Below are 15,681 nucleotides of genomic sequence, written 5' to 3'. Positions count from 1 at the left end.
CCTGCATCAGGCTCTGTGCTGACAGTGTGGAGCCTGCTTGAGATTCTTGGTCTCCCTCTCCCACTGTTCCTCCCCAACTCATGCTGTCTCTGTCTCTCTCAAAATAAATAAATAAACTTAAAAATATTGAGAGGCAATTAACATTATTCTTCAGTATATAATTCTTTCAACATTTCTGTAGATTTGCAGTTTCTCCAAACAAAAGATTAAAGGAAAATATCTTCATATTTCTATTCAATTCAGTAAAAAAATTCCAAAATCTAAAATCAGTTAACACAATGGAAATTTTTGTAAATCTCTTATGGCTTAAAGTAGTAACTGTTAACTGATTCTTGTTAGAAATACATTTTAGATAACTTGGGTTATAAAGCAAATTTCAATAAAGTCAACCCTACCGCATGGATTTATATTATAAAATCTGAATTATTGTTGTATTTTTAAAGACTTTAAAAAAATTTTTAAGACTTCAAGAGATAGTTGTTTAAAAATTCTGGCATAATAAAATAGTTAAGTAGTTGTTTTAACGAAACAGTAGATGTTCTCATAGTAGGAGAATTTTTACAATGCTTCCCAAAGGCAAGAAGATCCTCCCATTACTTTATCTCATACTATTTCCCAGAGACGTAGGACTTGGGATATCTAATACTACATGTGCAAAGGCCCACAAATTTAATTCATCACCCTCTTTATACTAGGGAAATCCATTATTTAACAAAGCTAGGTTACAACAATTTACAGAGATTAGGAAAACTAAGACAGTAAAACAATAAAGACCATCTTATCCAGGTACACATAGACTGAGAAGCAGTTTCATACTCATTAGCATATCTGTGTAGCCTGAAAAGAATGGAAGGGAGAATGGTCATCATTTTCCTTTCAAAAATGAAGGAAGAAAAAAAAGTCAGGGAAGTAATTTTCCCAGTTCATTAATTTGATTTATTTCAGATAGAAAATTTCTTCCTTTGAATTAGTGTCCCATTTCTTGTCCATAAATTGAAAAATATGTAGCCAGTGGCTATAGCAATACATACAAATAAAGTATTTAGATATCTACTCCCATACAGCGCCCCCCCCAAAATCAAGACAAAAGCCCAATATGAATATTATATATATATAATGTTATGAATATTTTATTTTGCAACATATTCCTCAGGTGACAAAAGAAAAAAGCCAGTAGGAGCATCCTTCCTTAATGTCCCCCCCACCATTTCAACTTTTCTTCAAACAATGAAATCTCTACATAGCCTGAATAAAAAAAGAAGACAACTAATCAATTCTATTAAGATACATATTTTTTAGGGGCACCTGAGTGGTTCAGATGGTTAAGCATCCAACTTCAGCTCAGGTCATGATCTCGCAGTTTGTGGGTTTGAGCCCTGAGTCAAGTTCTATCCTGACAGCTCAGAGCCTGGAGCCCACTTCAGATTCTGTGTCTCCCTCTTTCTCCCCTCCCTTGCTTGTGCTCTGTCTCTCTCTCTCTCTCTCAAAAACGAATTAACATTTAAAAAAAATTTTTTAAGATACGTATTTTTTTAGGGGCGCCTGGGTGGCTCAGTTGGTTAAGCATCCGACTTCAGCTCAGGTCATGATGTCGCGGTTAATGAGTTTCAGCCCCGCATCAGGCTCTGTGTGCTGATAGCTCAGAGCCTGGAGCCTGCTTTGGATTCTGTGTCTCCTCTCTTTGCCCCTCTTCTGCTCACACTCTGTCTCTCTCTCTCAAAAACTAAACAAACATTTAAAAAATTTTTTAAATAAAAAAAGATACATATTTTTTTAAGCATTTTAAGATCTCTGAAATCAGGGCATATCTAACCATTGACAACATGTCACAACTGCAGTCAGCATACATGAGCGAGCACAGGGGAAGAACAGAGAGACAAAGAGAGAAAGAATCCCAAGCACTTGGGGCTTGAACCCAAGAACCCCAAGATCATGACCTGAGCCAAAATCTAGAGTCAGATGCCCCCAAAAGCAAAGTTTTAAATCAACTACAGCTCTCATTCACAACTGGTACAAGTGTAAATAACAATAATCACTTTAGAAAAGCATTTCAAAAAATCTTCCAAAGTTAAATACATATGACACAGCAAATCCACTCATTAGTTATATACCCAATAGACTACATTCAGTCACCAAAAGACACATACAAGAATGTTCACAGTTCACAGTGGCAAAATGATCACAGCCATGATAATGGCTATAATCAGAAAGATGGGTGCTTGGGTGGCTCAGTCATTTAAGCATCGGACACTTGATTTCAGCTCAGGTCATGATCTCACAGTTTGCAAGACTGAGCCCCAAGATAAGCTCTGCACTGATGGTATGGAGCCTGCTTGGGGTTCTCTCTCTCCCTCTTTCTGCCCCTCCCCTTCTCATTATCTCTCTCTCTCTCTCTCTCTCTCTCTCAAAATAAACAAACTTTAAAAAGAAAGACAATGAGAAGTATTGGCAAGAACATGGATGAATTAGAACCTTCATACACTGCTGATGGTAGTGCAAATTATACAGCCAATATAGAACTAACAGTTTGACTATTTCTTTAAAAAGTTAAAAATAAACTTACCAAAATGACCTGGCAATTCCAGTTCTAGGTATACACTCAAGAATATGAAAACATAGGTCCAATTAAAGATTACTATGTGAATGTCTATAGCAGCATTATACATAATAGCCCAAACTAGAAACAATCCGAGTACCTACCAATTAGTGAATGGATAAACAAATGTACTGTGTGTGTGTGTGTGTGTGTGTGTGTGTGTGTGTGCATCCCTACCATGGAATATTATTCACCAGTAAAAGGAATGAGTTACTGATACATGATAAAACATGTATGAACTTCAAAAACATTTGGAAAAAAAAATTTCCTAAGCGAAAGCCAGACAAGACTGTATTTTGTAGGAGTATATTTTTCTGAAATGTCCAGAAAAGGCAAATTTATAGAGCCATAAAGCTGACGGTTGCCTTGGGCAACAGAGATTGACTACAAACAAGTACAGAAAACTTGGATTCGCGGAAATATTCTAAAACTGAACTGTGCTCATGATTGCATAAATCTATAAATTTGCAAAAAAAAAAACACATTTAATTACAAATGGATGATTTTCTTTTTAATGTTTGTTTATTTTCAAGAAAGCACGCGGGCATTTTGGGGGGTGTACAGACAGACAGGGAGACACAGAATCTGAAGCAGGCGCCAGGCTCCAAGCTGTCAGCACAGAGCCCAACACAGGGCTCAAACTCACAAACTGCCAGATCATGACCTGAGCCGGACACCCAACCAACCGAGCCACCCAGGTGCCCCACAAACAGATGATTTTCAATGATACATAAATTATGCCTCTCAGAAGTATTTTTAAAAAGTAACTAGCAAGGGACAGCAAGCAGGAAGCTATAAATGAAATGTTTGGTGATGTAGGTAATAGCTATGGCTGCGTTACAGCTAATAAGAATTCAGTGTTCTAATTCTTACTTTCATATACGCTTGAAAATTTTTCATAATGAAAACTTTTCTTAAATAAGAAAACAAATAACTTTTTTTAAATTAGCAGATTTGAAAACTTCACCAAAAATGTACCAATATGTATTGCAAGTATGTACCAATAGCAAATAAATGCATGAAAATGATGCTTATTAACATTATTAACTGTTATGTAAAAGCAAATTAGAACTACAATAAATATCACTATGAACCTATTACAATATCTGAAATTGAAAAGACTATATGCAGTGTTGGGGACGATGCAGAGCAACTGATAACTCTCATATACTGCTGATGGGAACATAAAATAGTACAATGTCTTTGGAAACAGTTTGGCAGTTATTTAAGAAAGACCCAGCCATTATACTCCAATGTATTTACCAAAGAAAAATGAAACCATTTCATACACAAAAATGTTCATAGTAGCTTTATTTCTAATATCTAAAAATAGAAACAACTCAAATATCCATCAAGAGGTGAATGCATAGGGGCACCCGGGTGGCTCAGTCGCTTAAGGGTCTAACTCTTGACTTTGGCTCAGGTCATGATCTCATGGTTCCTGAGTTCAAGCCCTGTGTGGGGCTCCGTGCTGCTGGTGCAGAGCCTGCTTGGGACTCTCTCTCCCTCTCCCTTTTTCTCTGTACCTCCCACGCACACATACACTTTCTCTCTTTCTCTCTCTCTCTCAAAAGAAATAAACTTAAAAAAAAAAAAGTGATGGATAAACAAATTGTGGAAATCCATACAATACTACTCAGCAAAAAAGAGAAATGAACTACTGATACAACATAACTGAAATAATTATGCAATAATTGTAAATAATTATGCTGATGAAAGAAGCCAAACAAAAAAGAGTACATATAATTCTACTTATATGGAATTAAACTTCTAAAAAATGCAAACTCATCTATAGTGATAGAAAGTAGATTAGAGATTGCCTGAGTAATAATGGGGGAAAGATGACTACTGAAGAGTGAGTGAAAGGGAAGGATTATAATGAGACATTATAATCTTTTGATAGCTATAGACATGTTCTTATCTTGATTGTGATGATAGTTTCACGTGGTATATAATTCAATAAGGCTGTATAAGAAAACAGTATAGTGAATACTTGTGTAAGAGTGAGGGCAGTAAAGGGGGAGCACAAGAGGGATTTTTGGGGTGGTGTTAATATTCTGTTCTTTTTTTTTTTTTTTTTTTTGAGAGAGAGAGCATGCATGAGTGTGGGAAAGGGTCAGGGAGAGAGAGAGAGAAAGAGAGAGAGAGAGAGAATATCCCAAGCAGCCTCCACACCCAACACAGAGCCTGAAGCAGGGCTTGATCCCACGACAGGATCATGACCTGAGCTGAAATCAAGAGTCAGACACTCAAATGACTAAGCCATCCAGGTTCTGTTTCTTGACCAGGGTACTGGCTATAGAGGTGTGTTCACTGAAAATTCATGGAGCTGTGCACTTAGGATCTACACATTTTTCTGTATGCATATTATACATCAATTTTTAAATGGCTTATTAAAAATATGATATTATTATACATTCAACAGAATGTATACTTTTTGGGGCACCTAGGTAGCTCAGTCGGTTAAGCATCCGACTTCAGCTGAGGTCATGACTGTGCGGTTCCTGAATTTGAGCCCCACGTCCGGCTCTGTGGCTCTGTGCTGACATTAAATAAACATTAAAAATTAAAAAGAATGTTACTTTTTAATTTCAGACAATACCAATTCTTGGCAAAGATGTGGAGCAACTGAAACTTTCATACATTGCTGCTAAGCATGTAAACTGGTAAAATCGCTTTCGAAAACTAGCTATAACTACTTAAGTGCTAATATACATATATACCTGGTGACCCAGTATATACCTAGTTCTACACCTAGGTATACCTAACAGATATGAATCTACATATCCAACATACATGAAGCTCAAAACTTAATGCTGAATGAAAGAAATCAGAAGAGTACATAGTACATGATATTATTTAATTTAAATTCAAAAACAGTAAGAAATCCAAAGTAACAATTATTCTGATAAGAATCAGTGTACTGGTTACCACTGGAAGGTAGGAGTAATAACTGCTTCTGGGACCCTGGTAATGTTCTACATCTTAATCTGAATAGTAGTTACAAGACTGTGTTCACTTCATAAAAATTTATCAGACAGTATACTGAATATTTATCCATCTTACTGTATATGTATAATATTTCAATTTCTAAATCTTTAAGCAACATGGGGCTTGAACTCATGACCCCGAGATCAAGGGTTGCATGCTCCACAACTAAGGTAGCCAAGCACCCCATTTCCATTTTTAAGATCTACTCCCCCAAATTTCAACTCTATACTGACCCAGAGAAGGAAAGAAAAAGAAATAATTTAAATAGTCCAGCTGTCCTCTATGACCACACCCTATCACCAATGAGAGTTATGTCCTCAGAGAGCAAATGCAAATAATAAGCCTGACATAATCAGTGTAAACTGGCAAAATCCACAGACAGAATGTCAGTCATTTCAGGGGTTTCTCTTCTATTGACAAGAAGTAAAAACACTGTTGAGGCGACTAAAAAAAGAGTGTAGAGATAGCTTTGTCTATATCCACAAGAAATGAATTGAAAAATTAACTGGAAAAACATTGAAGAGTAAGAACTGAGAAAAATCATCTGAAATGAAAATATGACAAATAACAAGAAGAATCAGCACCCTGACTCTCCATAAATGCTCAAATGTCCCAATCAGAGAGATACTGAAACATTTTAATTTCTGAATATTATTACATGAAATTTTGAACTATATATTATTAGGTGCCATATACCATTTATGCATTATTATATAGAACTGTATAAACAAAACCAGGTAAAATTTACTTAAAAGACATTTAAAGAAAATTTTCAAGAATAAATTAGACTGCTTTCTAAACGCAATTCTACTTTACTATATAAACACATATATACACAAAAAGTACATACATCTACATATAAATATCATAAATATGTTATAAACACATTTACAAACACACATAAAAACACATATATGCCCTTAATTGAACAAAAGATAGAAATCTAAATATATCACTTAGAGTGAGAAAAATAACAAAGCCACTAAAATAGTGCTGTATTACATTGGAAAGGGTAGGCCAAAAAGGAATGGCTTAGGAAGCTAATTTCTCATTTATTATAAGAAGTAATCCAGCAATAATGTCTAGAGTTGACAAATCATGAATCAGTTATAAGCACATTATTTAAAGATATGGAAATGATCACCAGGAGAACCAAAACAGTTGTCTACCTTTAGTCTTTTCTCCGAGGGTGGTGACTGCAATTGGGACAAAGGACTGCTGATTTTCATACAATTTAATGTACTGTCTTATATTTTTAACCATGAACCTATCCTACTTATTTTATTGTTAAATTTTTGCATCAGGTTACAGAAGAATAGATCACACAAAAATTTTCCACTTCATATAAATTTTAAGAACAGATCATATACTTTGATCCCAGGGGAAACATATCTGTAAAGGGCATGATAACTGTCCCTATTTCACAGGTTTATTGAGAGGATTAAACCAGATAACATAATGTAAAATAATCAGCAAAGTGCCTGGCACAAGGATTCAATAAATTTTACCCATCATTACTAATACTTCCTATATAAGCATAGAATAAGGTTCAACACTAATTACTAGAACTGATGCTAATTCATTATGTGAAACACCTGATTAATAACCACTCAATAACTAACAACTGAATTAATGAATCTATCTAGTTTTCAAGAAACGGATAATTATCTAAGACTATCAAATAAAACACAGTTACCTTGTTAACTACAATGAAATCAGAGTAAAAATTAAAATCAAAATCTGACAAAACACAAAAAAAATCATATCCCAATTTCACTATTTATAAGAATAACAACAGCAGCCATAAGTAGTTACCCTGTACAGCATTTCCTTCTAATGCTTTCCTGTATTTTTAAATTTTGTTTCACATACAACTTTTATAATTTTGGGAGTGGGAGGAGATCGATTTTAGAATTCTATTCCACAAAGAAAGCAATTGCTTACAAGGGCCAAAATTTCTAAATCATGTCATACTATTTTTGTACGAGGAAAGGTAATTATTATTTCTTACATATCTATAAAATGATATATCAACATAATTTTTTCTTGGCACATTTAGTTATCTGGAAGCAATTAAGATTCTAATTAAAATAAAAGAATGAAAAGGGGTGCCTGGGTGGCTCAGTTGGTTGAGCGTCTGACTTCAGCTCAGGTCACGATCTCATAGTTCATGAGTTCAAGCCCTACATCGGGCTCTGTGCTGACAGCTCGGGGCCTGGAGCCTGCTTCAGATTCTGTGTCTCCCTCTCTCTCTGCCCTTCCCCCATTCATGTGCTGTCTCTCTCAAAAATAAATAAACATTTTTTTTAATTTAAATAAATAAATAAAAGAATGAAATGCTTAAATTTCCCTAGAAATAGAACTATGTCATCCATTCAAAGTACATGATTCTCTGTCAATAGGGACCTAAATAAATGCCCAACTGAACAAAATAAACCTTCCATAAGACTGCAAAGAATAGGATATGTAAGAGAATGAATATACAGCTGACACTTGAACAATGCAGCAATTAGGGATGCCAACCCCTGATGTAGTCAAAAATTCCCATATAACTTTTGACTCCCTAAAACTTTAACCACTAATTGCTACTATTGACCAGAAGACTTACTGATAACATAAGCAATTAGCATATATTTTATGTTATATTATATACTGTATTTTTTTTCTTCTTTTTTTTTTTTTTTAATTTTTTTTTTTTTTTTTCAACGTTTATTTATTTTTGGGACAGAGAGAGACAGAGCATGAATGGGGGAGGGGCAGAGAGAGAGGGAGACACAGAATCGGAAACAGGCTCCAGGCTCTGAGCCATCAGCCCAGAGCCCGACGCGGGGCTCGAACTCACGGACCACGAGATCGTGACCTGGCTGAAGTCGGACGCTTAACCGACTGCGCCACCCAGGCGCCCCAATATACTGTATTTTTACAATAAAGTAAGCTAGAGAAAAGAAGCTGTTATTAAGAAAACTATGAGGAAGAGAACATACATTTACAGTACTGTACATATATTTATCCAAAAAAACCCCACATATTGGTGGACAATCATAGTTCAAGCCCATGTTGTTCGAGAGTCACCTATATATACTTACAAAGTATATGCATTATTATTTATATTTGTAAATACCTTACAACTGCTATAAATATTATCTTCTCTCCAAAAGTTCATAACCTTCATTGTAGTAAGGAGCAACTTAGCTCCTCATCTAGAGATTCAAATGGAGTAAAGAGAGAATCAAAGTGAGATAGTCAGAAATAAGAAGAAAAACAGGATGCAGGGATAACAAGTTTCTCTCTAATGAGTATATCTGCCTTTAAGCCAAAGAAGAGGTATACCTAGAATGGTCACCTCAATTTCCAAGCTTACCTGTGCATACTCTCTTTCAATAGCAGCCTTCTTCTGACTGAATGTCCTAAAAACACAAATAAAAATTCATTAGCAGAAGTATAACAATAATTTTATGTAAATTTATCAACACATCCTCAGATACTACCCAGTAAAAACTGTGTTCAGGGAAAGGACAATATTTTATTCATCTTATGTCCTAGGAACACTGCTGACAAAAGGCTCTGAACTCAGAAAAACTACATTCAAATTCTGGCTCTACCACTTAGTAGCCCTATGATCTTGGTCAAGTCACTTGACTTCTCTGTGCCTCAAAATGGGGATAGTTGTGGGGCGCCTGGGTGGCGCAGTCGGTTAAGCGTCCGACTTCAGCCAGGTCACGATCTCGCGGTCCGTGAGTTCGAGCCCCGCGTCGGGCTCTGGGCTGATGGCTCAGAGCCTGGAGCCTGTTTCCGATTCTGTGTCTCCCTCTCTCTCTGCCCCTCCCCCGTTCATGCTCTGCCTCTCTCTGTCCCAAAAATAAATAAACGTTGAAAAAAAAAATTTAAAAAAAAAAAAAAAAAATGGGGATAGTTGTAACAGCACCCATGTCAAATGATAGAGTAAAATTTAGTTATTTAAAATATATTAAGTGCTTGGGGCGCCTGGGTGGCTCAGTCGGTTAAGCACCCAATTCTGGTTTTTGGCTCACAGTTCATGAGTTCAAGCCCTACATTAGGCTCTGCGCTCACAGTGCAGAGCCTACTTGGGATTCTCTCTGTCTCTCTCCCCCTCTCCCTGCCCTCTCCCTCCCACTCTCTCTCTCTCAAAAATAAATTAAAAAAAAATATATATATATATACATATATATATGTATGTATATATGTTATCTTCTCACCTATCATAAATACCCAGGCAGAAGAAACTAAAATGAACTAGCTTATACTTTCATCATTAAAAAATCTGAAAACTGGGGCACTTCGGTGGCTTTTAGTCAGTTAAGTGTCTGACTCTTGATTTCAGCTCAGGTCAGTAATCCCAGGGTCGTGGGACTGAGCCTTGCATCAGGCTCTGCCCTGGGATTGAGGCTCTCCCCACCTGTGCTCACTCGCTCTCAAAAAAAAAAAAAAAAAAAAAAAAAAAAAAAAAAAATCTGAAAACTTACTCATATTTTGAAGGAGGTAGTATTTTCTAATATTTCACAAAACATGAAAGCAAACATTTAAGCTATTTATTCAGTAGTAGTATTCATTTAGCATTCAGTGTTTATTTATTTAGCTTGAAAGCCTAGATGTAACTCATCTTAAAATAAGGATATTCAAGTGAAGTCTCCAAGAAAATGGGAACTCTTATTCTGAATGTGCGTATCAATTAATTTTAAAATTCTCGGTGGATTTTTAACTGTTATGAAACAATTACATGTCTGCTAAGTAATTTTCTGTTCTAAAGAAAGAAAACAAATCCAAGTTGACAACTATTCAAAATCAACATCATTAATATTAGAAACCTATTTGTTATAATTCACAGTATCAAGAGAGAACAAAAAAATCTTCTCATAATCTCCATAGAAGATGAAAAGGCATTTGTTAAAATTCAACATCAGTTTCTCATAAACATCTTTAAAAATATTAATGGATGCTATAATTAAACAGATGGACAAGAACAAGCGATGGCAAAGACGTAGAGAAATTAGAACTCTCATACAATGCTGGTAGGAATATAAAATGATGCAGCTGCTTTAGAAAATCATAGTGTAGGAGTTCCTCAAAAGGTTAAACATACAGTTACCATATTGACCCAGCAGTTCTATTCCTAGGTACATACCCAAGAAAACTTGTCTATATAAAAACTTGTAAACAAATGTTTCATAGCAACATTATTCATAATAGCCAGAAAGTGGAATCAACCCAAAAGTCCATTAACTGGTGAACAGATAAATAAGATGTGCTATATCATATGATAGAATATTATTCAAAAAAGGAATGAAATATTGATACATGATACAGTATGGATGAACCTGGAAAACACTATGCTAAGAAGCCACATAAAAGGACACATATTACATGATTTCATTTATACAGAATGTCCCAGAATAAGCAAGCCTACAGAGACATAAAGTAGGTTAGTGGTTGCCAAAGGTTGGAGAGTTGAGATAAGTTTGCCATATTTCAAAAGCATTTTTCTTTTACCTAAATAGGTTGATTATAAAGTTCACATGGAAAAAATGAACACTTAAGAACAGTTATTAAGATTCTGAGGGGCGCCTGGGTGGCACAGTCGGTTAAGCGTCCGACTTCAGCCAGGTCACCATCTCGCGGTCCGTGAGTTCGAGCCCCGCGTCGGGCTCTGGGCTGATGGCTCAGAGCCTGGAGCCTGTTTCCGATTCTGTGTCTCCCTCTCTCTCTGCCCCTCCCCCGTTCATGCTCTGTCTCTCTCTGTCCCAAAAATGAATAAACGTTGAAAAAAAAAATTAAAAAAAAAAAAAAAAAGATTCTGAGAAAGAGTATTTCAAAAGACCTACCTTCACCACATAATAAAAACTAATTTAATAAGGTGGCAATAATTAAGATAGCTTAGTAATGGAACATGAATAAACAGAAAGATAATGAAACAGAAGTCAGAAATGCACCTAAATACACAAAAATTTAGTAACTGAAAAAGAAGACATTTTGATTCAAAGGAGAAAACATGGATTACTTAGTAAATTCTACTGCGTCAACTTTACAAGAAGACGCAATGTTAAGTAAACAGAAAAGTTACAGATTAATGTATATATAGTATACTATCTTTTTACATGAAAATGTTTACCCATATATGCTGTATTATAATTACAATACTACTCCATTACAACACAGATGGTCCCCAACTTGCAATGGTTCGACTTACAATTTTTCGACTTTACAATGGTGCAAAAGTGATATGCATTCAGTAGAAACCGAACTTCAAATTTTAAATTTTGATCTTTTCCTGGGCCAGCACAAAACTCTCCACTGTTGTGCAAGGCAGCATCAGTGCGCCCCAGCTCCCAGTCAGCCACGCAATCACAATGGTAAACACCTTACTTATAACCAACCATTCTATACCCATACAACAATTCTGGTTTTCGCTTTCAATACAGTAGTCAATAAATTACATGAGATTGTCAACACTTTGTTATAAAATAAGCTTTGCGTTAAATTATTCTGCCCAACTGTATGCTAATCTAAGTGTTCTGAGCACGTTTAAGGTAGGCTAAGCTAAGCTATGATGTTTTGTAGGTTAGGTATACAAAATGCATTTTTGACCTAATGTCATTATTTTAAACTTTCAATGAGTTTATCAAAACATAACCCCACTGTAAGTCAAGGAAGATCTGTAGTCCCTTAAATGAAAAACTATTCTGTGGAAAAATGCCTACTGTGGCTCCCTAGGAAATCACTGTGATAGAATTCTCTGAAATATTAACAAGAAACTGACTTGACAATGGCTCCATATGAAGAAAGGAACTGGTGTTAGAAGACCTTTTACTGCATTGTTTGTGTTATTTGAATTCATACCATGTGGATGTGTATATATTTTTGAGGTGAAATTTATATGACATACAACTAATAATTTTAAAAAATGTTTTTAACATTTATTTATTTTTGAGAGACAAAGAGAGACCGAGCATGAGCTGGAAAGGGGCAGAGAGAGAGAGGGAGACACAGAATCAGAAGCAGGCTCCAGGATCCAAGCTGTCAGCACAGAGCCCGATGCAGGGCTCCAACTCACCAACCACGAGATCATAACCGAATGAGCCACCCAGGCACCCCACAATTAACCAGTTTAAAGTGTTCAGTTAAAAAAATAAATAAAAGAAAATAAATAAAAATTAAATACATAAATAAATAATAAAGTGTTCAGTTCAACAGCATTTCATGTGTTCACAGTATGCAACTACCACCTCTACCCACTTTCAAAACCTTTTCATTACTCCAGAACACTCCATATTCATTAAGTAATCACTCTCTCCATTCCCCCTCCTTTTATCCCTGGCAAAAAGTAATATATTTTTCTGCCTCTATTACATATTTGCCTATTCTGGAGATTTCATATAAAAGGAATCATACATGACCCTTTGACTGACTTCTTTCACTTAGTATGTTTCCAAGGTCCAAGTTGTAGAAGGTATCAATACTCTATTACCTTTTGTGACTGAATTATTATTCCACTCCACTGTAAAAATACAATTATTATTATACTCCACTGTATGGATATACTACAATTTGTTTATTCATTTATCTACTGATGAATTTGGGTTGTTTCATATCTTACCTATTATAAATAATATTGCTATAAACAACATATATAAAGTAAGAATAAATCCCTGTAATAGTTATTTCTCTAATAAAATCCAATATTCTACATAATTTTTCTAAAACAAATCTGATCAAGCTACTCTCCTACTAATATTCCTAAAAAAGCTGCTCATCACTCCCAGAGTAAAAATCTAAATTCCCTTAAGGTTGTATGTGACTTTATCTCTGTAAACTCCCCCATTCACATCTCAGACCCCAGCTAAAGTTCTTAAAAGGACCAGTAGGCTCATGCTCATAGTCTAGCAAATGTACTCCTTTTTACTTGGAATTCCCTTCCCCCCATCATTTGGCTTAATTCTTCCTCCTCCTTCAAAACTTAGCTTAAGCATAACCTCTAAAAAGTCTTCCTGAATTCCACTTGTGATTTGGATACCCTTTCTCTAAGGTCCTCCAGCATGTTGTAACAAAGCACCTGCTTCAAGTATTTTAATTGTGAATTGACTAGAGTTCCCTGAGAGCAAGGAGTGTGTTTTGTATTTATATGTGTAGCACAGTGCCTGAAAGCTAAAGAAGTTTATTCAGTAAATGTTTGCTGAATGAATGGATAGAAGCTACATAATCAGGTTTCAGGCTCTTCATGAGTATGAATTAAATAGCTCAGTAGAACCAAGATCACAATCTATATCCATATGGACCAGTTAAGTTTCTCAACCTTGGACAGACTGTATCAGAAAACCTAACTATTTTGTGTACATGAGCTTTAAAAAACAAGGAGGGTATATGAATGTGCAGTAAAGGATTAACCTTACCCCAAGAGAGGTCTGGCCTTTGCCCTTGACTTCTGGGGAATGATCTCTAAACCTATGGAATGTCATGTCTGATAACAGTGTTTTTGTTTACCTGGGGACCTTAGGCCATGCATAGTCTATGATAGCAATGTGATTTATTGAGAGCGGTGTGGAGGAGTGGGGGGGGGAGGGGCGGTTCCTAACACATGGTTATCAGTTCAACCTCTGAAGAAGCTGGAAACTAATAAGGTCAGCCACATGGGCAGTTAATCATATCATGGTGACCAAATATACCTCTTCTCTTGGCTGATTATAAGGTAATATCCTTTCACTATAAAACACACACAAACACACACACACACACACACCATACACACACTTCAGTAAACTTTCAATGAGTTCTGTGAGTCCTTCAATTGAATTATCAAATCTAAGGGTGGTCCTGGGGCTCCCTGATCTTGCAAATCATGTCAGAAGTGAGGGTAAACTTTGAGACCTCCAAACTTGTGGTTGGTGTCAAAAGTGAGAGTTGTCTTGGGGACTCCCTAACTCAATAATTCATCACCAGGATAAGCAGAACACCTAAGAATGTTCAAATTATTAATGGTGGTAGTGGAAATGGGATATTAATAACCATAATGATGAATGTTAAAAATACAGATAAACACACATACCAGATGGCTAAAACTTAAAAGACTGATAACTATAAATATCAATGGGATGATAGAGCTATAAAACTCTAGTATGTTGGTGGTGGGAATGTAAAATAATACAACCACTTTGGGAAAAAATATGGTTTTTATTATATAACTAAGCACACATCTATCTTGACACAGCAATTCTAATAGTGGGCATTTACCAAGAGAGATGAAAATACACATCCCTAAAAACACTCAACAAAAATATCTATAGCACCTTTATTCATAAACAGACAAAACCAGGAAGTAGTCCAGGTGTCTATCACTGGCATAATAGATCAACAGTGATATATACTCAAAATATATAAAGAACTTTTAAAACTGAATACCCAAAAAATGAATAATCCAATCAAAAATAGGCAGACAACATGAATAGACATCTTTCCAAAGAAGACATACAGATGGTCAGCAGACACATGAAACGATGCCCAACACCACTGATCATCAGGAAAATACAAATCAAAACTACAATGAGAGATCACCACCTCACACCTGTCAAAATAGCTAAAATCAACAACAAAAGAAACAACAGATGTTGGTGAGGATGTGGAGACAGAGGAACCCTCTTGCACTGTTGGTGGGAACAGAAACTGGTGCAGCCACTCTGGAAAACAGTATGGAGGTTCCTCAAAAGTTAAAAAAGGAGTGCCTAGCTCAGTTGGTTAAGCGTTGGGACTCTCGATATCGGCTCAGATTGTGATCTCACACTCGTGAGATCGAGCCCTCCGTTGGGCTCTGTGCTGAGCATGGATCCTGCTTGGGATTATCTCTTCCCCTTTCTCTCTCTGCCCCTCCCCTGCTTATGCACACACGCGTGCTCACTCTCTTTCTCTCTCTCAAAATAAATAAATAAACTTTTTTAAAAAGTTAAAAATAGAACTACCCTACAATCCAGCAATCGCACTACTAAGTGTTTTATCCAAAGAATATAAAAATACTAATTCAGAGATACATGCACCCCAATGTTTACAGGAGCATTATCCACAATAGCCAAACTATGGAAGCAGCCCAA

The 15,681-nt window shown here is 35.9% G+C and overlaps 1 protein-coding gene across 4 annotated transcripts in view; it reads right to left on the bottom strand.

Annotated features, from left to right (window-relative positions):
- FCHSD2 (FCH and double SH3 domains 2) overlaps positions 1 to 15,681 on the bottom strand; it is a 303,187-nt gene that overhangs the window by 233,989 nt on the left and 53,517 nt on the right. For all 4 annotated transcript variants that reach the window (XM_045484109.1, XM_045484108.1, XM_045484111.1 and 1 more), the window contains exon 3: positions 8,949 to 8,994. In XM_045484109.1, the coding sequence (XP_045340065.1) occupies positions 8,949 to 8,994 (46 nt within the window). The remainder of the gene's footprint in view (positions 1 to 8,948; positions 8,995 to 15,681) is intronic.

This window comes from Leopardus geoffroyi, chromosome D1 (genome assembly GCF_018350155.1).
Source record: "Leopardus geoffroyi isolate Oge1 chromosome D1, O.geoffroyi_Oge1_pat1.0, whole genome shotgun sequence".
In the NCBI taxonomy this organism is placed as follows: Eukaryota; Metazoa; Chordata; class Mammalia; order Carnivora; family Felidae; genus Leopardus; species Leopardus geoffroyi.
Note: the sequence above shows the minus strand (reverse complement) of the source record. Positions and strands in the feature narration are given on the sequence as shown.